General features: G+C 44.7%; 1 protein-coding gene across 1 annotated transcript; it reads right to left on the minus strand.

Moving 5' to 3' along the window:
* Nucleotides 1-893: 893 nt before the first annotated feature.
* On the minus strand, nucleotides 894-17,273 carry LRRD1 (leucine rich repeats and death domain containing 1). The gene is made up of 5 exons (XM_066627836.1): nucleotides 15,168-17,273; nucleotides 12,883-13,081; nucleotides 11,910-12,071; nucleotides 9,666-9,786; nucleotides 894-1,074 (listed from the first exon to the last, which is right to left on the minus strand). The coding sequence occupies exons 1-5, from the start codon at nucleotides 17,271-17,273 to the stop codon at nucleotides 894-896; spliced, it is 2,769 nt and encodes a 922-aa protein (XP_066483933.1).
* Nucleotides 17,274-21,782: the final 4,509 nt, after the last annotated feature.

The raw sequence follows: 21,782 nt of genomic DNA on the forward strand, positions 1-21,782 counted from the left end.
GTGCAGCCATGCCAATGGGGCATGCACTGCATCCTGTGATGGTGGGGCAGTCACAGAGGCCTCCTCAAGGTATGGAAACATTTGTTCCATTACCTCAAGGCTGCGCTGTAGCTGCACCGGGGTTAGAAAGTTGGATAGGATTGGGTCCTTAAGCTGTAAACCTATCTTACTTACTGGAAACAAACACCTCTAATGATAACTTTTTAGCTATTCAAAATGAAAGTGTAGGAAGGTTCTTTAGAAATCTGCTGCAGTTTAAACCCAGGCAGAAGCTGCATTCCCTGTTAGTCTGTGGAACTCCTTGCCACATGATGTGATGATGGCATCTGGCCTAGATGCCTGTAAAAGGGAATTGGACAAATTTCTGGAGGAAAAGTCCATCACGGGTTACAAGCCATGATGTGTATGTGCAAACCTCCTCATTTTAGAAGTGGGCTACCTCAGAATGCCAGATGCATGGGAGGGCATCAGGATGCAGGTCTTTTGTTGTCTTGTGTGCTCCCTAAGGCATTTGGTGGGCCACTGGGAGATACAGAAAGCTGGACTAGATGGGCCTATGGCCTGATCCAGCAGGGCTGATCTTATGTTCAGACCCCAATCCTATCATGTCTATTCAGTCCCATATAGTCAATGGGGCTTACTTCCAGGAGAGTGTGGATAGGATTCTAGCCACAATCTGGTATAGACTATCAGGTGGCTCCATTCAATTTCTGTATTACAAGTTTTTACAAGCAAAGCCAAGTTTTGTTTTTAAACTAGTTCAAAACTAGTAATTTTTTTAATTGAAAACAGTAACAATTACATTAAGAACAATGAATTGCTGAACCATGGTAATTTATTACTCAGTTTACATACCAAACTGTTGAACTCAAAATACAAGTCTGATTTACTCTTCAAAACTTCACTACTCTTGAACTGAGTTTCAGTGCTTTCACTTTGTTGGTCAGATAATACAAGCCAGTCATGGTTAGTATTCTAATCAACTGGTCTGTCATGGCAACTGGGGACAGGTCATTGTTTGCAGATTTCCAGTAGTTCAGTGCCTGGGTGACTTTCTCTTCTAACGGAGTAGTCCTAATAGAAAGATAGACAGAGAAAATGTTTAAGAATATAAGAAGACGTGAAACAGCGAGCAGTGGAAGGAGCCCTTGAACCACAGCTCATGCAGAGGTCAAACAGTTGGCTGTCACACTGAGAGCAGTTGCATCAGGCTCCAGCAAGTCTCTGGAGGGCCAGAGGCTCAGATTGGGGGCTCCCTGAGGGCTAGATTGGGAGTCCTCGAGGGCTGCAAGTGGCCCCAGGGCTGGGGTTTGGGTACTCCTGTTCTGGAATGCTGGAGCTCTGGAGAAGGTGGGGCACCCCTGTTCTGGAGGAGGTGGGAGCACAGCGTAGACCAACCAGAGCTGTCCAGGAGGTAGACCCTTTCCCCGCCTTACCTCCTGTCACCCCCTCTTCCCCTAGCAAACTGGTGGCACCTAGAGGGCTTGGGAGCTATTGAGGCTGCCATCCTGTTCACACTGCCCTGGGAGTAAGCTCCACTGACTATAATGGGACTGTCTTCTGAGTAAACATGCCTAGGATTGGCCTCTCAGGCTGCCATCCTATCCACACTTCCCCAGGAGTAAGTCCCATTGACTATAATGGGACTGACTTCTGAGTAGACATGCCTAGGCTTGGGCTCTAGGGCAACAATCCTAACCACGCCTGGGAGTAAATTCCATTTACTGTTATGGGACTCCTGAGTAGACATGCCTAGGCTTGGACTCTGAGGCAGCAATCCCAACCACACTTTCCTGGGAGTAAGCCCCACTTACTATAATGGAACTTACTTCTGAGTAGACATGCCTAGGCTTGGACTGAGGCAGCAATCATAACCACACTTTCCTGGGAGTAAGCTCCATTGACTATAATGGAATTTACCTCTGAGTAGACATGCCTACAATTCTTCTCTGAGTGTCTCATCTCCTCCACCCCTCCCAGGGTGACCAGATCCAATGGAGGACAGAGTGCCTCTACCTTTAACCACTGCATAGAAGAAGGAATTTGGCAGGTGCAGCTTTCCAAACCTTCCCATGTAGAGCTGCACCTGCCAAAATTCCCTCTCCTATGCAATGGTTAAAGGTAGAGTGTTGAGGTCTGAACCCAGGAAATCACTCAGGTCCTGTGCACAGGAGGGAATGTAACAAACACTGTGGTGAACAGACAGTTTGTTGCAAGTAACAGGGAGCAGCTGTTCCTGATTGCTGACTCTGTGCAGCTGATTGTGAGTGTACCTTGTGCATATAACAAGGCCGAAGACACACACTCCTCGGTGAGTGAGGGTGAGCGTGTAGGGTGGTGAGTGTTAAGGAATAGGAATCAGGATGCCGTATATGTGTGTTGCTGTATGACTGACCAGTGTTGCTGTAAATATCCTTGTATATAATATATCTTGGTGATGGAACCTAACTCTCGTGTCAAGTGCCTCTTTGCCTTCTGAGAGTTTGCCTTGGACATCAGCCTCGAGTTTCTGTTGTGCTGCCGTTTGATTTTGCTCTGCTGGAGACTCCTACACTCCACCCCTAAACCTCCCCGCAACAGGTTATGGGCCCAGGCTGTTGATGTTTCCAAGGTCGTTCCTGTTTTCATTTGCTGCCTGGAAGCGTGAGTCTTATCTGCTGTTGCTGTAAGACGGAATGCAGGCTGCTGGCACTGAGGTGGCTTCGACAGGCTTTCCTATTGTAAAGCTCCATGAGACAAATTACCTCACCTGGGCTACCCATGTGGAAATGTTCCTATGTAAGGAGGGGCTATGGACTGTGGTGGAGAACCCCCCACCCCAACTGGACGCTGCTGAAAGGAGGTTGGTGGAACGTGTGCTGGCTACCACTGTGTTATGTGTGGGAGAGAGTCAGATTGTGCATGTTTGTGGCATTGCCTCTGCAGCTGTGTGTTGGGAGACCTTGAGACAGATTCATATACAAACAACTGTGGCCTCAAAAATTGCTCTCACACGGCAGTTGTATCGTGCTCGGATGTGGGCAGGAGCCAGTGTTACAGAGCACATGCTCCACATGAAGAACTTGTTCCTGAGGTTGCAGGAGCAAAATATGACTTTTCCAGAGGTGCAGAAAGCCTATATTGTGTTATCTTCCTTGGATCAGACCTTTGACCATTTGGTCACTGCCTTGGAATGTTTACTAGAGGCTCAGTTGACTCTTGCTTACATCACTGGCCGGCTGCAGCAGGAGCAAGAGCGACGTCTGGAAAACAACTCCAGAGGAAGGACTACGTCTGCCCCTGTTTCTGCAGGTGCAACCTGCGGTATGGGTGTGTCCTTCCCCCGTGCCTGCACTGCACTATGTGAGGAAGTGTTTTTCCTGTGGTGCAGTGGATCATTTACAAAGGGCCTGCCCTGCGAGGAGGGGCTTCAGGAAGCCTCGAAGGCAAGGGCCACCCAGCAGACATAGACCAGATATTTCTCTGGTACATGCAACTGAAAAGGAGTCAACCTCCATTGTATGGATATTGGACAGTGGTGCAACTGAGCATGTAGCAAATTCTAAGAGTGTTTTTTCCACTTTAGGATCACCTGATAGGTCTTACGTGGTATTGGCAGACGGGCTGTCCTCTCCTGTGGAAGGATGTGGGGTGGTTCGCTTGCCAGAACTGTGTGAACCTTTGGAAGGGGTCCTATATGCTCCGAACTTACAACACAGTTTGCTCAGTGTATCAGCGTTGTGCAAAAAGGGCTATCATGTTTTTGCTGGGAAGCATTGCACAGTGTCCAAACAAGGGAAGAAATGTATGCTGGGAATTGAAAAAGATGGCCTGTTTGTTGTCCAGTCTAGGGCTGCGGCACATGTTACACATGCTATCCACCCTAAGCATCATGGTTACATCCATGTCTTGCATAGGTCCTTAGGACATCCAAGCTTTAAGGCTGTTTTGCAAACTGTAAAGCATTCAAAGGGCTTGAATTTAACCCCTTGTAAAGAGTTCCTGGACTGTGCTGTTTGTAAAAAGGTTAATATAACAGCAGCTTCTGTGGCAAATAGGAGTGAGCGGGTAGCTAGTAAACCCCTAGAGCTTGTTGACTCAGATCTAATAGGACCCATGGATAAATCCATTGGTGGTGCCAGGTTCTTACTGCTTGTGCTTGACAGATATTCAAAATATATGTTCTGTTTTCCACTAAGGTCTAAAACACAGGTGTTTTCTACGTTTAAAAGATGGGCGGCTTATGCAGAACGTAGGTTTGGCCACAAGCTAATTAGTCTGCAAACAGATCGTGGCACTGAATATTTAAATGAACCTTTTATGACTTGGCTAGAGAGGAAAGGTGTGCACCATCATTTGTCAAATCCTAATTGTCCTCAGGAGAATGGTGTTGCGGAAAGATATGGCAGAACGTTGCAGACCAAGATACGTGCTCTTCTAACAGATAGCCAACTTCCTTATGGCTATTGGGCGGAGGCTGCAAAATGTGCCTGCTATGTCTTTAATCGTACCTACTCCTCTGTAGTTGGAATGACTCCCTATCAAATGTTACATGGGGAACCTCCCTCTTTAAAACATTTATACCCATTTGGTACATGTGGGGAAGTACTGGTGCAGAGAAGACGCAGAAAGCGAGCTCCCAGAGCTCAGCCTGTTACCCTGCTAGGTTATGAACCTGGAAGTAAGGGGTATAGGTTAATGACCAAGACAGGCAAGTTAATAATATCCAGGTCTGTGAAGTTTTATAACCCTAAGTGGACTTCAGTAGAACAAACTCCCTCTGTGTTTATACCTCTCGCAACTGGGATTGATGAAAGGGAGAATGATTCTCAATCACCTAGAGGGGTGTCACCTAGACAACAGGTACAACAGAGTAGGAGAGAAGAGGGACTACGTGAACCCAAAATTGAAAGTAGGCAGGAAACTGAAATAACTACACAGGATCCTGTTTCACCTGTCTTACGCAGAACCACACAAGTGACAAAACCCCCTGAGCGGTATGTGCCCGAGTCAATTTCAATGTGTCAGACTGTAGGGCCGGAGCCCCGGGATTACTCCCAAGTTCAGAAGCTCCCTAGAGCTGAGAGGATACGCTGGGAGGAGGCCATGAAGGCTGAAATGGAATCTATGAGAAAGCATGCTGTATTTTCAGCTGCAACTCTTCCCCAGGGCAAGAAAGTGATTGGCACTCGCTGGGTGTTTAAACTAAAACAGAGCCAGACTGGAGGAGCACCGGTCTATAAGGCAAGGCTGGTGGCGAAGGGATTTAGCCAGACAGCTCAGGACTACGATGAGATATTCTCACCCACTGTTCGAGCTGAAACCTTTAGAACTGTTTTGGTTTATGCTGCCAGTCGTGGTTGGCAAACCATGCATATAGATATAGAAACAGCATTTTTACACGCCCCATTGGAGAAGGGGATAATGTTGTATATGCAAGAGCCTAAAGAATTTCAAAGCCTTCAAGAAGGGCAAGTGTTATGTCTACATAAAGCCATATATGGGCTGAGGCAAAGCCCACACCAGTGGAATGTCTGTTTAGATTCCCGTCTAAAAGACATTGGGTTCACAGCATCTAAGGCGGACCCATGTCTGTACATAAAAGATAATGGAGAAAACCAGATACTTGTGACTGTGTTTGTGGATGATCTTATTGTTATGGCTAAGACTCAGCAGAAAATTGAGGAGGTATTAATAGAGTTAAGGAAACACCTCACTCTAAGAACCCTTGGTCCCATTAGTAAATATCTCAGAGTGAATGTAATACCCACTCCTGGAGGGTACAAATTACACCAGGCACAGAAAATAGTAGAGTTGTTAGAGAGGTGCAATATGAATGAGTGCAAAGGTTGCAAAACACCTATGGTCCCTAATTTCATGCAAACTGCAAGTGCAGAAAGTCCACCTTGTGATCGGGAAATGTATCAATCAGTAGTGGGCAGCGTGCAGTATCTTTCTCGGTGGACTAGACCTGATGTTGCTTGTGCCATTAATATACTGAGCAGGTTTGTATCCGCTCCTACACAGCAACATTTCCAAGCACTAAAAAGACTGCTAAGATACCTGAAGGGTACTCTACATCATGGACTAGTTCTTCATCCACAAGGTCCAGAAGAACTACTCATATATGCTGATGCAGACTGGGGCAATTGTCCAGACACAAGAAAGTCTATTTCTGGACTGGCTATATTGTTTGCAGGTGCTCTGATCGACTGGCGTTGCGTAAAGCAGACCTACGTTGCGCTATCCTCATCAGAAGCAGAATATGGTAGTCTATCCTTGGCCTGTACCGAGGTAATATGGTACAAACAACTGTTGCTAGATCTAGGGCTTAACATGAGGGTACCAATCCAAATTCTGGAAGACAACGAAACCTGTATTGCCATGGCTAACTCCGATAGAATTAAAAACAGAACGAAGCATATAGAGCTGAGACATGCTAATGTAAGGGAGGCAATATGAAACTGTTTAATTGTATTAAACTATTGCCCTACAGAGGCACAGCTGGCAGATGTATTAACAAAACCATTGTCTGTAACAAAACATGAAAAACTCTGTTATCAGTTAAATGTAAAAGATTGTGCACTGGGACAGGACCAGAATGATTTGGAGGGTTGTTGAGGTCTGAACCCAGGAAATCACTCAGGTCCTGTGCACAGGAGGGAATGTAACAAACGCTGTGGTGAACAGACAGTTTGTTGCAAGTAACAGGGAGCAGCTGTTCCTGATTGCTGACTCTGTGCAGCTGATTGTGGGTGTGCCTTGTGCATATAACAAGGCCGAAGACAAACACTCCTGGGTGAGTGAGGGTGAGCGTGTAGGGTGGTGAGTGTTAAGGAATAGGAATCAGGATGCCGTATATGTGTGTTGCTGTATGACTGACCAGTGTTGCTGTAAATATCCTTGTATATAATATATCTTGGTGATGGAACCTAACTCTCGTGTCAAGTGCCTCTTTGCCTTCTGAGAGTTTGCCTTGGACATCAGCCTCGAGTTTCTGTTGTGCTGCCGTTTGATTTTGCTCTGCTGGAGACTCCTACACTCCACCCCCAAACCTCCCGCAACATAGAGGCACTCTGTCCTCCATTGGATCTGGTTACCCTGACTCCTCCCCAACAGGTTCAATTGCAATCAATGCCTCTCCCTTCTATCTCCCACACCCCCATGCAGCAACTAGTCCGTCAGTGAATTAGCAGTGACCAGAAGCAGATCAAAACAATGGCTGGGAGAAGAAGACAGCAATAGCTGTTGCTGCTGAATGAACCATGTGTGAGAGCTATGCCAAGCTGCTGGAGGTGTTAAATCAGAGTAAGTTGGAGGCTCAAAAAGCCATTGAAATAATGATGGTGGGGAAGAGGAGCATCTTGGATGTTTCTTCCTCATGTTCCTTCTCAGCCCCATTGAACAAGTTGCCCCTACAAATGGGTAGAGAAGGGAAGTGATGGGGGGGCTCAAGAGGGCTTGCAACAGCTGTTCTGCTGCCTCTCACTTGACTCTCTGGGCTTTGGTGTGAAGTGGAGAGGGGTAACATGTAAAAACATGGAAGCCCAGTTCTTGGTTCCTTTATACAGTTTACACAAGGAGCAAGGCCCAGCTGGGACTAGTTGACACTTGCACCTGATCACATGGACATGGGATGCAGCTGGTAGGCTCCCTTTGAGGAATGGTAGACAATGGGAATGATTGGAGCGTGTGTCATTCTTAGTCCTTATTTCCCTCTTACATTTTTTGTCCTGTCCTGTCCTTTCTCAAAATGGGGAGTGCAGGGGGGATATTAGTATTAAGGGGGAACCTCCTTGAAGGGTGGAGATGGGTTGAGGGGGCAGCCTCATGTCTCTCTGCTGTATGTTTCATTTAATTGCAATCTCCTGCTAAGTAGCTTCAGCCAAGTCATAGTTGTTGGTGCTTAAAGCTTGGGATCTGTTTGCAGGCAGGCAGGATCTTGGGCTACCTATGTGTTTGAAGTAAGGAAAGAGTAAAGCTCTAGTTGCAGCATACTTTGCTTGCCTTCCACTTCACCTGCAGTAGTTGGATTCTAAGGGGGACGCTCGAGACCCAAGAAACTATTCCTTTTGGACGGTGGGGATTACAGTAGTAGAGGATCTAGCAATGTATTTCCTGTTTTGTTTCTGTTGTGGATTCTTACTCCCTCTTATTATGTAGTGGTCTTCCATTGACCAAATACAGGTGTTGCCTAATGTATTTGATCCACCATGTTCAATAGGCCTCACTCCCAGGAAAGTGCATGTAGGATCACAGACCAAGTCTGGGAGGAGATTTGGGCTGACTGGAGATTCAGGACAGCTCAGTCATGTTTGTTTGACTTGATATTCAGCATTTCCCAATAATGTCACCATAATAGGATACAGGGGTCAGTCTTACTAGGTTGTCTGAGGAGTGCAACTTCAACAGCCTGACTCTGAGCTATGCAGGTTTATGCTGTCAGCTGTAGTGGGGTTTAGAAAGATTGAAATGCTGGAGGGGGTCTGAAATACTTGAAAACCTAGGGGCCCAGCCATGGTTAATATGGCCCTGCCCCTGTGGGCTCTCCTAGCACCAACCTCAGCGGCTGAGCTGCAAAGTGATGCATTGGCAGAAGCAGCACCGCTGAAAAGGGTGGTACTGGGAGGCCCCAATTATCATGTGGGCCAGACTTTCAGCAGCACTGCTTCTGCTGAGGTGTCACTGCTGAAAGGTTGGCCTGCTTGATAATTGGGCTCTCCTAGCACCACTTTCAGCAGCGCTGCTTCTGCCAAGAAGGAGAGAAGAGGCAGAAGAAGGCCATAGAAGGCAAGCAACAGTACAGAGGAAGAGACAGACTAAGAAGGGTGAGAAAGGGAAAAGTTGCCCAGCTTCTGAGATAGCCCAGGGCCCAATCCCATCCAATTTTCCAGTGCTGGTGCTGTTGTGCCAGTAGGGTGTGTGCTGCATCCTGTGTGGAGGGGCAGTCACTGGGGCCTTCTTAAGGTATTGGAACATGTTTTCCCTTTCCATGGTGCTGCACTGTGGCTACCCTGGAGCTGGAAAGTTGGATAGGACCGGGCCCCCAATTAATCACACAGGCCACCCTTTCATCAACATTATTTCTGCTAAGGTGTCACTTCACAGAGCACCTCTCAGTTGCTGAACTGTGAAGTGTCACCTCAGCAGAAGTAGCACTGCTGAAAGGGTAGCCCCCATGATACCGGGACTCTCCCATACCTTGAAAACATTGTAAAAGTTTGTGTATTTTCTCTCTAGCATTTGCAGCTAATGAGTTCTTAAGTGAGAAAAATGTGCTAATTTCTGGTCATCACCTGTTTAATGATGTCAATTCCTACTAAATGAGCATTGGAAAGTTGGATAGTATTCTCCAAAGAAAGCAAATCCCTTGCACTTCTTGCCATTCAGGGAAGTGGGGAGCACATAACAATATTCTAGGCGGCATTTCTCAAAGTGTGCTCCTAGGAGCCATGGGGCTTCCTGAGATGCTTCAGGCACTCCACAAGCACAGCATAAGTGGACACCATCTACTTAATGTTGTGCCACTCTGTGCATGCTCTGGCACTCTGGGGTCCTCTGAGACTTCATGCATGCACTGGTGGGGCTCCCTGAGGCCCTGCTTAGGAGTATAAAGGACTCCAGAGACCAAAAATTTTGAGAGCCACTGTTCTAAGGGGGGGAAAAAACTTGTACTTATTACTAACCTGTCACTTTCAATAGTTTTGATCATCGCACCTTTAAGTTGCAGTTTTTGGCAGAAAAATTCAAAATGCTCAAAGGGTATATTACTAGCGATTGTCTTCAGTACTTTCTCCAAGATCTTCTCTACAAGAAGCACACTGCACATATTAGAAGACAGCAGTTTCATACCATCAGGTATTTAAGGCATTCAGGCTTTGGACACCATTGTAATGGGCATCACTCTTTGAAAAGCTGGGGGCGATATTAACTGAATATGTTATGAGAAGGAGGGTACTATGTTGGTCTCTTAATGTCCTCAGAAATGTATAGGGATTGCTAATGGTTACCATCAGATACTGTTGTTTATAAGAGTCTGCAGTACAGTCCTGGAACGAGCATGTATGCACTGCTGAAACAGAGACGCCTGCGTTGGCTTGGTCATGTCATGAGAATGGGTGATGGCCGGATCCCAAAGGATCTCCTCTATGGAGAACTAGTGCAGGGAAAGCACCCTACAGGTAGACCACAACTGCGATACAAGGATATCTACAAGAGGGATCTGAAGGCCTTAGGAATGGACCTTGGCCCCTGAGTATCCCGCTTGGAGGTAGGCTGTGCAGCATGGCCTGTCCCAGTTTGAAGAGACACTTGGCCAACAGACTGAGGCAAAGAAGGAAGGCCCGTAGTCAGGGAGACACACCAGGGACAGACTACATTTGCTCCCAGTGTGGAAGGGATTGTCAGTCCCGAATTGGCTTTTTCAGCCACACTAGATGCTGTTCCAGAACCACTTTTCAGAGCACAAAACCATAGTCTTTCGAGACTGAAGGATGCCGATAATGATGAGTACAGGCATACAATTATAATTACTAACATGATGCTATCTGTGTGCATGGTGTCAAAGGCGTTCCCTATCCTAATGGACTCGCAATATAAAAATAAACACAAGAGAAAGGAGAGGAACATTGTATAAGCTAGGGAAGAATATCCTATGATATCATATACGAGTACATGCACTTAGGCAGTCAGTCCAATCCTACTTAACTCCTCCTGTGGTGATGCAGTGTTTCCAATGTGGCATCTACCGAGTCCTGCAGGGGAGTTTCGGCCTCAGGAAGACTCCTCAGGGTAAGGAAACACTTGTTCCATCCACTGGGGTAAGCCCCTGCAGGTCCTGTGGGTCAACTCAGACCTGCACCAGTGATATCACTGGCACAAGTTCATGTTGACCTATGGCTCACAGGTTCTCAGGATCAGGCCCAGGAAGGGGGTTTAGTTAAGACTCTCCTCACTGGCCCCACCTGTCCTGCCCACCGCTGCCCTGTTTCACCCCCTCCCCACCTCCTTCCGATCTTATATGGCCTAACCTGTGGCGGCAGGCATCCCCAATCCATCCTTGAGCTCACCAGTTCCAGCAGCAACCAGGCTACACTCTCCGGCGCTGTTGCGTTCGCAGCAACTAGAAAGCACGTACATCACCCGAATGCGTGTTCCAGCGGCATAACCATGGGAAAGGAAATGGGCCGTTATACATACCCTACATTATAATAAGGGAACTAGGGAGGTTGGACCAAAGGCTACATGGAAAAAGTGAGTTTTAAGTGGTAGTGTAAAGGAAATACAGGTAAAGGTAGTGTAGAGGAAAGGAAAGTGGGAAACCCTGGCCTCTGAGCGGCCCGCTTGGAGGCAGGCTGTGCAGCATGGCCTTTCCCAGTTTGAAGAGACACTTTGCCAACAGTCTGAGGCTAAGAGGCAAAGAAGGAAGGCCCATAGCCAGGGAGACAGACCAGGGACAGACTGCACTTGCTCCCGGTGTGGAAGGGATTGTCACTCCCGGATTGGCCTTTTCAGCCACACTAGACGCTGTGCCAGAACCACCTTTCAGAGCGCGATACCATAGTCTTTCGAGACTGAAGGTTGCCAATACAATAAAGGAAATAAGAAGTGACATTCAGCCAATTGGTTTCAGGCATAAGGAACAGCAATGGAGGTAGGATAGAGCCATTTCAGCAAGGAGGACATCTTCAGATAGGTAAAGGTGGTATATCAGGAGTAAAGGAAGACTGTCACTTCTGGAAGATTTTGGTGGTTGCCTGAAGTGGTTAGTTTGTATGAGGCCACACATTTTGCTAGACATAGACGGGTAAATGACTAGGAAATAGCATCAGAAGATCAAAGAAGACTCATTAGGCGCCATACAATTAGAAGCCATCAGACCATAAAAAACTAATCGGCACTTGTGTTACAAACTGATTAAAAAAACTCACCATCTCTTTCATCAGCACTTTCTAAGTAGCGGGTTATGGGGAGTAGTTGTTTGCCTTTGCAGACTTCCACTGGAGGCCTGATAAGATCATTTTCATCAAAATTTATTTTCTTCAGTGACATAAGAAGGTGCAGATCACTAGGTAAATTTAGCATCTTATTTCCTGGGAAAATAAATAAATATATGTGCATGCTGTTGCTATAGAAAAATGTTGCCCATAAAAAAGGAGTTAGACTCTTCTTACAATTTGCATCACTGTCTCCTGCTCTGAAAGGAATGTCTCTTGAAGAAACAATTAAAGGATAGTGTACAAAGGAACCTGTTGGTTTGCGTCCGTCTGTTGCCGGACAGCCCTATCCAATGCTCTGCACTCCATCCCCAACACTGCGAGACCAAAACAGCTACTACTGCATCTTGCAGGGGGGAGTTGGACGGGGGGGGGGAGTGTTATGGAGGTCTCCCCTGTGGTTGTAAACCTCTGCAGTGCAGAGGAGTCTATTTAGAATTTACTGGCAGGTTCACATGGACTGAAGCCACAGGATCAGATCTGGGAAGGCAGCTAGGATGTGGGAGCCACCACTGTCACCAAACCAATCCCCTTCCCAGACCCAATCCCCCCTTGTCCTCCCCCCATAAGTGCCTCATTCTGCCTTCCTCCTGCCCCATTTCCACCTTTTTCCACCCTCCCCTGCCCTGGCCCTTAATCTCCACTTTGATCAAAGAATTTATGAGAGCATCTGAAGGCTATGTTCCTCCTGCTGCATTCTCTATTGAGCTGCCATGTAGGGATCAGGATGGGTAGAACATACAGTGCTGCCTGTGTCGTTAGACACAAACTTCTGTCCCAATGCTGAACCCTTTTGAGCATTTGTTACAGCATATCTGTACTTCGAAACTTATTTTTCCACTGGTTTAGGACTATAATATTTACATGTTTACTTTTTTTATTATATTGGCCATTCTTAAATGCTTACCTCTGAGATTCAGATGCTGTAAATTTCTGAGTGAAGAAAAACTCATGGGGAGCTTCAATAAACAATTGTCATTTGCTGTTAAAGTCACCAAATATATCAGTTCCCCTACTCCTTCTGGTATTGCTTTCAATTCATTATGAGATACATCCAGCTCTGTAAGGGCAGTCAGCTTTGATATCTCTTCAGGAAGTTCTTTTAACTGAGGATAAGGAAGGCTGAGGATAACACAGTTGCAATATGTGTTTTTACACTGTGTTAAATATGTCAAATAAGTATGACCAGCTTAACTTTTGTAAGACAGAACTGCAAACCAATGTTGCCTGTGATCCAGGGCTTGATAGATCATCAGTGTGTAGAAGAACACTTTGTTCATTGTGCCCCCATTGTGCATTCCTAAACTTTAAAGATAATGGGGTAGCCTCTCTTTATGTGGAGGTTTGCTTGTGCATCAGAGCATGGGATTGGCTAACTGCATTTGACCCACTTAGTCCTCTGCATGTTTACTTGGAAGTGAACTCTTGTGATTTCAGTGGGAGTTACCCTAGCTCCTTGGGCGTATGTGACAACACATAGTTTGGCCCTCCATTTCCCCTGCAAACTTAAATAGCATTCTACAGGGTGGCTGATCAGGACCAAGACTGCAGCATGGGGGGATTTAACTCTGCCTCACCATGGTCCTGATCTGGATCAGGCTCTTGTGATTGCTCTTTGCCTTGAAAGGAGGTTCCCGTAACAATGGGAGTTTCTGTCATGGGACAAAGAGCAGCTGAATGAGGGCCCAGTCCTATCCTGGTGCAGTTGTTCAAGTGGGGTATAAGCTGCATCCTGTGGTGGATGGGCAGTCACTAGGGCCTTCTCAAGGTATGGGAAAATGTGTTCCCTTATCACAGGGCTGCATTGTGGCTACACCAAAGCAGGAAAGTTGGATAGGATTGGGTCCTGACTTTCCAATCTGGATAGGGACCATAATAGGGCAAAGGATTAAAGATCCCTCCTTCCATGTTACAGTCCCTATCCTGATCTGGAATTCCCTGTATCTTATTTAGATTTGAAAACAAATGTGGTCATAATAAAGCATATTATGCATTTAATACGAGGCATAGTTTGGTTATTGAAAGCTTCCCTCCTGGAGCAAATAGCAACTGGAGGCATGATTTAAACCAATACTATGGTGCGACAAAGGGCTAAAGCTCCCAGACACCATAGTCTCACTTCTGATTGAGCCCCGCTGTGGTTGCAATTTAAGTTGTGGAGGGAAAAACAAGGCCAAACCACACAATCACAGTTCAGTGCTATCCTTTGCTGACCCGCTGGGCATAGGGACACTGATGCCCCCCTCTGCATCCTGCAGGCTGGCCAGAGACCATGGCTCGACAAAGGTAAGTATTATTATTATTATTATTATTATTATTATTATTATATATTATATATTTATATACTGCTTTTCAACTAAAAGTTCACAAAGCGGTTTACAGAGGAAAAAAAAAATCAAATAACTAAATGGCTCCCTGTCTCAAAAGGGCTCACAATCTAAAAAGATGCAAAAGAACACCAGCAGAGAGCCACTAGAAAAGGCACTGCTGGGGTGAGGTGGGCTAGTTACTCTCCCCCTACTAAAAAGAGGAGCACCCACTTCAAAGAGTGCCTCTTACCCAGTTAGCAGGGGTTGTAAATAAAATTCTTACCTACTCCACTGCACCATGGTCCCCAATGGGTCTACTACTACTACTTTGGCTGGCACAAGTCCGAGTGGATCCAATGGCGGGGTGTTGAGGCATAAAGGGGGCAAAGGATATTGGCGGCACCATTGCTGCAGATATCCACACACCCCCCGCATGCCTCCAGGTGACTCTGATCATTGCCTCGACCTTCCCCCTCTTTCCCTGATCCTCCCTCTGCCCACAGTTCACTACCCTCAGTCCACCTCACCTTCTTCTGGTGGTGGCTGGCACTCTGGTGGCACACATGCGCAGTTGCCAGTCTTTTGTGCTGGTGGGCCTGCTGCGCACATCAATGCAGAGCCAACAAAGTGGGCCTCACACTGATGGCTCCCGAGTTCTGACAGTGGAAGGTGCTCTTAGAAAGGGGCTGTCAACATAATATGGAGTTTGTTCCCAAAGGTGCAGAGAATTGCATCCTGAATTTACTTGCTGGCATTTTTAAATGTAAACTTTATTATGAAGGAGGCATGACTTTTCAAAATTTTCTAGAAATAAATTTTCAAAAAACAAAGCACAAAAATGTGATGTATGGCAGGGATCTTTCTCTTTTAAGTAACATCTTACCTTTAACCCATTCTGTTGGCACAATGTTAGCTTCTCCAGCCAGGAAAGGTTGCATATTTCATTTGGAAATGAAGCAAAGTGGTTGTTGGACAGATTTAACTCTTTCAGTTGTTGAAGTTCAATAATGTTTGAAGGGATGAGCTGTATCTTATTATCTGAGAGGTCAAGTATCTTAAGTTGCTTTAGTACACATAACTCTCTGGGAAACAAAATAAATTTGTTATGATGTAAGAGCAGAACCTGAAGATGTTTCATAGTAATAACAGAAATCGGAATGCTGCTTATTGAATTGTAACTTAAGTCTAGGTAGCTTAATCTGGTCAGGGTGCACAAGTATTTGGAAAATGAAGGCAATCTGTTCCTACTTAAATTTAGATAGTGTAGGTTTTGAATGAATGAAATTTCAGTTGTTATTTCTGAAATATAATTTCCACTGAGATCTAAGTGTTTAAGAGCAAGCAGGGCACACAGTCCAACTGGAAATAGAGATAGCTTGTTGTCACTCAGGTTAATTTTAGTCATTTCTGTGCAATTTTTTATTTCAATAGGGATGTTCATCAATGCATTCCCTGATACCTCTACGACTGAGAGATCTTTGAAGTAAGCTATTTGTTCATCTAACAAGATCAACCGATTTCTGCTTATGCAAAGCTCCCTTAAATATTTTAGTTTGTGCAGATTGAGGGGAAGGTTCTTTAAGTGGTTGTCATTAAGGTTCAGAAGTTCCAGCAGGATACAATTGCAAAGACTCTCTGGAAGGCTTTTGAACATGTTTTTGGCAAGACTGAGTTCCCGAAGATTATGCAAGTTCTCTACTTTATCTGATAGATTCTCCAGCTGATTGTCATTTAATCTCAGTTTTTCTAAATGTATCAACTGAAAGAGTTGTACAGGCAAAAATATAAGCTTGTTGTGAGTCAGTGTGAGTTCCTTCAACATTTTGAGTCTTTTAATTTCCTTTGGTAAACTTCGGATCTGATTTTCGGCCAGGCTGAGCTTAATTAGATTTGGAAAGTAACACAGAATCTTTGGAAATATTGAAAGCTGAGTGGAGTTTAAGAATAACATATTCAATCTTTTCATGCTAATCTCAGTATCTGGAAGAAGTAGTTTATTCCCACTGAGATCTAAAATTTCCAGGTTTACAATGCTCTCTAAAACAGAAGGGAACTCTTCAATATTGTTATAACCCAACAAAAGGCACCTAAGATTTGAAAGTTTTGAAAATTCATTGGAGAGAGATGAGATTTGATTGTGAGCGATGTTTAAAGTTCTCAGATTTTGAAGCAGAGAAATTTCAGGCGGTAATGATGTTAAACGATTTCCTTCTATAGATAATATTTCCAGGTTTGTCAACAATTTTATCGCCTTGGGTATGGCTTTGATTTCATTATTGTCTAGGTACAAATAACTTAACATCTTAATATCAAAAACCCTTGTAGGAATTTCAATCAGTCTGTTAGCATTTAATTGAACTGTGGCATCATCAACCATCATTTCAGACAGCATGTTGACTGATACCTTTTCAGGCACTGTAGCATTTTCTATAGATTGTAATAAGGATCTTCTGACTTGCCCTTCAATAAAATCTGGGGAGATTTCACTTAGTCCTTCAGCATACAAATAAGCAATAAGTTCTGTGTCCTTTCTATCAGATGCCAAGATTGCAGACACAGTTCGAAATATATCTGGTTTCTCTTGGGATTGTGTGATAACCTTTTCTGAACCTCTTTCAGAAACCTCTGTTTCTGAGCTTTCCATTTCTTGATCCACAAAACTTTCCTGGGATTCACCTGACTTCTCCTTGTGCAGTGTACTTGCTGATGACGTCTGTAGTGTTTCCAAAGATGAGCGTGATCGCATGAGATATGACTTTGAGTCTTCTGTTACTTCTGAGGAAAGCTTTCTTATTATTCTTGCAGCAGTACTGGACCCAGTTTTATCCTCTTTTTCTTCGAGTAATGCTGCTTTTTCAGTTGTATTTACTTCTTCCATTGATTTAGTTTGGTCATTGCTAATACTATTTTTCGAAATCTTTGGAGAGACTTCATTCACTTTCTCTGAACTTAAAATGGGGGGCGGTACCTCCTCTTCTTCTTCAGACATACTTTTCAAAAGAAAGCTTCAGTCACAAGGTTCACAGGTTCTAATGGGCCCTTTCCAAGATGTTCTTAAAAACAGACAAAAGCATGAGAAATATATGTAGCAGATTATTAAGAAATTATTAATTTTTAGTGAAATTGTAACATTAAAACATTTACAGCACAAATTATTGTTTTTCAAGAATGGCTATCACAATAGATCAGCGGTTCTCAAACTGTGAGTCTGGAACCCACCAATGGGTCTTGATCTAATTTTGGGTGGTTCGCAAAACTGACAGGGCAGATTAGGCTATGTGCATCAAGGGTAAAACAAGCTGCTAGTTGGGGGAGAGCACTGCTGCCCAATTGCAATTATAGCCGCACCTTTAGCATTTATTAATCAGGCAACAGCCTCTAGGACCTCTAAAAACCACAGCAATAAATATTTAGGAATCTCCATCCATTTTAATCCATGATTCCTTGTATTGATAACTTAATTGTTCCAAGTACCAAATTTATGAGCCTAGATTAAATTTCTGACCAACGTCGCATATATGCAACAGGGACCAAATGTGTACACCTGTGTGCCAGGCAAAAATGGGTTAAACAGCATATATTTGTCTCCCTAATCAGAATACTTCCTGTCTAACTAATATCTGTTACCAACACCTGATATAGAAATGCCTGTTAGAACGGTTTCTCCATGTTGCTTCCAGAATCCCCAACTGCCAATGCATTTAAAGTGGAAGTTCTACTTCAGCACAGTCCTGACTTGTCCATTTCTTACCTCTGATGGGCAAGTTACTAAGCAAGTCCAGTTGTGTTTAGGTGTGGTAGATTTTCAGAATACAGCTATACAACTTGTGAGCACACCTTATAGGATTACTGTCTTTGCCAGTTATTTCTCCAGATATTTCTTAGGCCAGTATTCGTCATTCTGTGGGTTGTGACCCCAATGGGGTCACGAAAGCTCATATGGGGGTCGTGGCAACCTTTCAAAGCCTGTGCAAGAGAGGGCTTGGATCCAATCCAATAATGGTACTACTGGTTTAGTAAAATTGAGTTCTTGATATAATCCTGCACAGGCTCTTCTTGCTGTGCTGTCTTGTAGCTTCTAAGGATGGCTGTGCTCAGGCTGCTATCTCACAAGGTTGTTTTGAAGACACAATAGGTAGAGGCAGGGCCTCTGAGATAAATTTTATCAGGGAGTACAAAGTTTCTTTTAGACCCCTTTACAAAGGGGGAGGGGTGAAACAAAGCAGGGGAGGCTTGTGATGGGCATGGAGAATAGGGGCAGGGAGGGGTGAAACAGCATGGGGGAAGGGTATAGACAGCTGGAAAAGTCTTTGGAGCCCAGGTCTACCCATGTGGCATTGGTAGTGTCCTCAGCATCCCCAATTGTGGTAGTGTTGGCAGCATCCCATGCGGGCAACAAGTCTGATTAGATAGGAAAATGTAAGATCTCAGGAACTTTCTGGGCCCCCTTTTGATCCTGGGTCTGGGTACAAATTGCCCCCTTTACCCCCCTCTCCTAGGCCCTGGGTAGAGAGAAACGGGAGGGGTGGGGTAGGTAGCGATAGCGGGCAAGGGGTGGGCACATCAGGTCCTATGAAGGGGCAGGATCAGTGGTTGGTTCTCAGTCTCATAGTTTTATTGGGTCATGGCAGGAAAAGAAGGTTGAAGACCACTGTCTTAGGCTTTGCTGGTACCTGGTTGTGGTTACCTATTAATAGGCAAATAGTGCAGAATCAGACATCAGAACTTCATCAGGGACATCAACTTGGTGGTTATCTGAGTAGTTTGAGTAACTAAATGCTTCTTCATGGAACGGAAGCAAAGGACAGTACAAACTATCTCCAGGGTACATGATAATTGTTTGGCATCCTCGGTATCCCCATTTTTTAAGATGTGGAAGTGTGAAAGACCTGGCGAAGAATTTAGTGCTAACCATAGTAGGGAGGGGGAGGATCACGGGTGCCCCAGGTGGAGAGTGGGAAGGGTGGGGAATAGACCAGAGGTGATGGATATTGGCAGCAAAATTGCATGCCTGATCCTGTCCCCCATACCCAAGTCAGTTGGAACTGGCTATGGTGATCCATGCCTTGGTAAAATCCTGTTTAATGTAATGTGCTCTGCATGGGGCTCCCCTGAAGATGGTCCGGAAGTCTTGGGGATTTGGGGTTGCAGGAAGTTGGTCCTGCAACCAGGAGATGTGAAGTAGCCTCACTCAGGAGTGCGATGAACACCACCTGATGTTGTCACCTCTGCACTGTATAAAAAATAAGTAATAATAATAGTAACTTAAAAATAAAAATACCCTTGCCATGCTCCTTCAAATGTGGAAGTGAGTTTTGTTTAAACAGACTGTGTGAATGAAGGAGCTCCTTCATTCATGTGATGCCTGTAAATCAAGCTGTAAGTTCCATACTTCTGCATTTTAAGTAACTACACAAGGAGCACAGTGAGGGGCAGGTGACCCGCCTGTTTCAGAGAGCAGAAAGCAGATCAATATGGCTTATGTCTGTGGTGGGCTAGAGGGAGGCTGCAGCAGACTCAGGGTGAAGGTAACCCCATGTCTGCCACCTTCTCACCCCTCCACAATTTGCTGCTGATGCAACCAGCCTCACCTCGCCTATCCCTGGCCTCACTCTTAATAATAATAGTAATAGTAATAATAAACAGTATTTACAAGAACAAGAACTGACTTGCATCATCCTCCATCTTGTGCCATTAACCTTTCCATGGTTTTATCCAAAATGCAGGCCGGATGTATTTGACCTTGATAATGTGCTGGGCATGACAACACTGATGCCCCTGCCTCTTAACATCATGCTGCTGACAACGGGCAATTTAATAAAATTGGGGCTATTTGCACCCTAGTGGAAACTTTTGGCCATCTTTTATTCCTCCCCTACTTTTCACTGTAGGCACAGACAGCTAATTTGATGGCATTTGGGCTTTTTGAAAAAAGGGCACTACACTTTTTGGAGCCCAACATTTTACTTACAAGAGTAATTTGTGGCACTGTCCTCAATGAAGCATCTGAAATGTTCGTATACTCAAGGCATAAGATTAATTTTGCATTAATACAGTTATTTAAATGACTACGCAAATAAAAATCAACCATAAAGATCTACTCAACTGAACTTTTTATTTAAAAAAAAACACACACTCACACAATTTCTGAACCTTTATGTAAAGAATACTTTATTAAAAAAAAAAACACTCTGTACTTCATAAACATAAAACTAAATAAGAGCAGTAGTTCTTAACCGATGGTACGCGTACCACCAGTGGTATGCCAGGTGGTGTTGGGTGGTACACATAGCACCCGGCAGTGAGATCACAACAGGATCTTCCAATGGCAATAGGAAGCTAGAGCTAGTGGGCAGGGCTTTAGCGTGTGGTTTTCAAGCACAAGGAAAAGCTCTCCTGCCTGCTCTGAGCCTCTTACTGACCTTGGAAGCTTCCATTGCAATCTCTGAATGCAGAAGTAACTGGTGATGACATCCTTGTCAGTTACTTTCAGTGTTACCTTGGAGGACAGCATGATGGTACATTGGGGGAGTAGCATTGAGAAATAATTAGAGCCAACATGATTTCATTCATTCATTCATTCATTCATTCATTCCACCAATCCATCAAGAAAACAAAATTAAAACATTCAAGATAGCCACCAATCATTGATCAGGCAAAGAAATAGAGGAATTTACGCCAGTGCCTTAAATAAATATTTTGCAACATTGGATGAGTGGTACTCATTTCTCCTGTCCAACAAATACCGGACCAAGTCTGTATCTGAAGCATGAATGTTTTCCAGGAATTGATATAGAAATCGATGGCGTAAATCAATATAGTGGGTACAATACACAAGTACATGGGTCAAGGACTCTTTTGAGGACAGGTTGCAAGGATGTGACTGGGAACTCTCCAATGGTCTATTAAATATTGCTCTTAGTATATTTGTACGTAAGATATTAAACCTACCCAGTGTGAAGGCCCTACAGATCTGAGGTGAACACATGAACGATAGCTTGAACCCAAATCAGAGGGCCATGAAAGACCAATATATAGAGGCGAACAAGACTTACGGGCTGCAGCTTGCAAATCCTGTTTCTCTATATTGAATAGTCAGGTCCGAATAAGATTGTAAGCCACAGACATGGGTAATCCTCCTATCAGATCAGGTGATAAACCTAGGAGCTGGAGTCTTTTGTGAGATAAAGTTAGACCAGGGGAAAAAGAAACATCAGCAAGAATATTGGAGAGCATGATGTTCTGATTTGCCTCAAAACCGACCCTTAGCCAAAATCTCCAGAATCTCAGACAGGCCAGTGTTTCAATTTTATGCAGACCAGCTTCAAGGCACAATGCTGCGTAAGGGACGCAGTGAGGTACCGCAAAGATCTTACAGAGGAATCTGTGTTGAACATGTTCTACTAGAGTGGAAATGGCTGAAATCCAGATAGGAATACCAAACAGCAATTGTGCCAGAATCTTGGGCTTAAAAGCCCTGCACCGCTGCTGGGATATA

Source organism: Tiliqua scincoides, chromosome 5, assembly GCF_035046505.1.
Source record: "Tiliqua scincoides isolate rTilSci1 chromosome 5, rTilSci1.hap2, whole genome shotgun sequence".
Classification (NCBI taxonomy): Eukaryota; Metazoa; Chordata; class Lepidosauria; order Squamata; family Scincidae; genus Tiliqua; species Tiliqua scincoides.

Excerpts from the sequence above, each read along its gene's own strand:
- LRRD1 (XM_066627836.1), bottom strand. The coding sequence starts at position 17,273 with ATGTCTGAAGAAGAAGAGGAGGTACCGCCCCCCATTTTAAGTTCAGAG. Across the intron at positions 9,787-11,909 it reads AAGTGCTGATGAAAGAGATG|AGAAGATCTTGGAGAAAGTA; the intron begins GTGAGTTTTTTT and ends TGCTTCTTGTAG. Across the intron at positions 1,075-9,665 it reads AAAACTATTGAAAGTGACAG|GACTACTCCGTTAGAAGAGA; the intron begins GTTAGTAATAAG and ends TCTTTCTATTAG.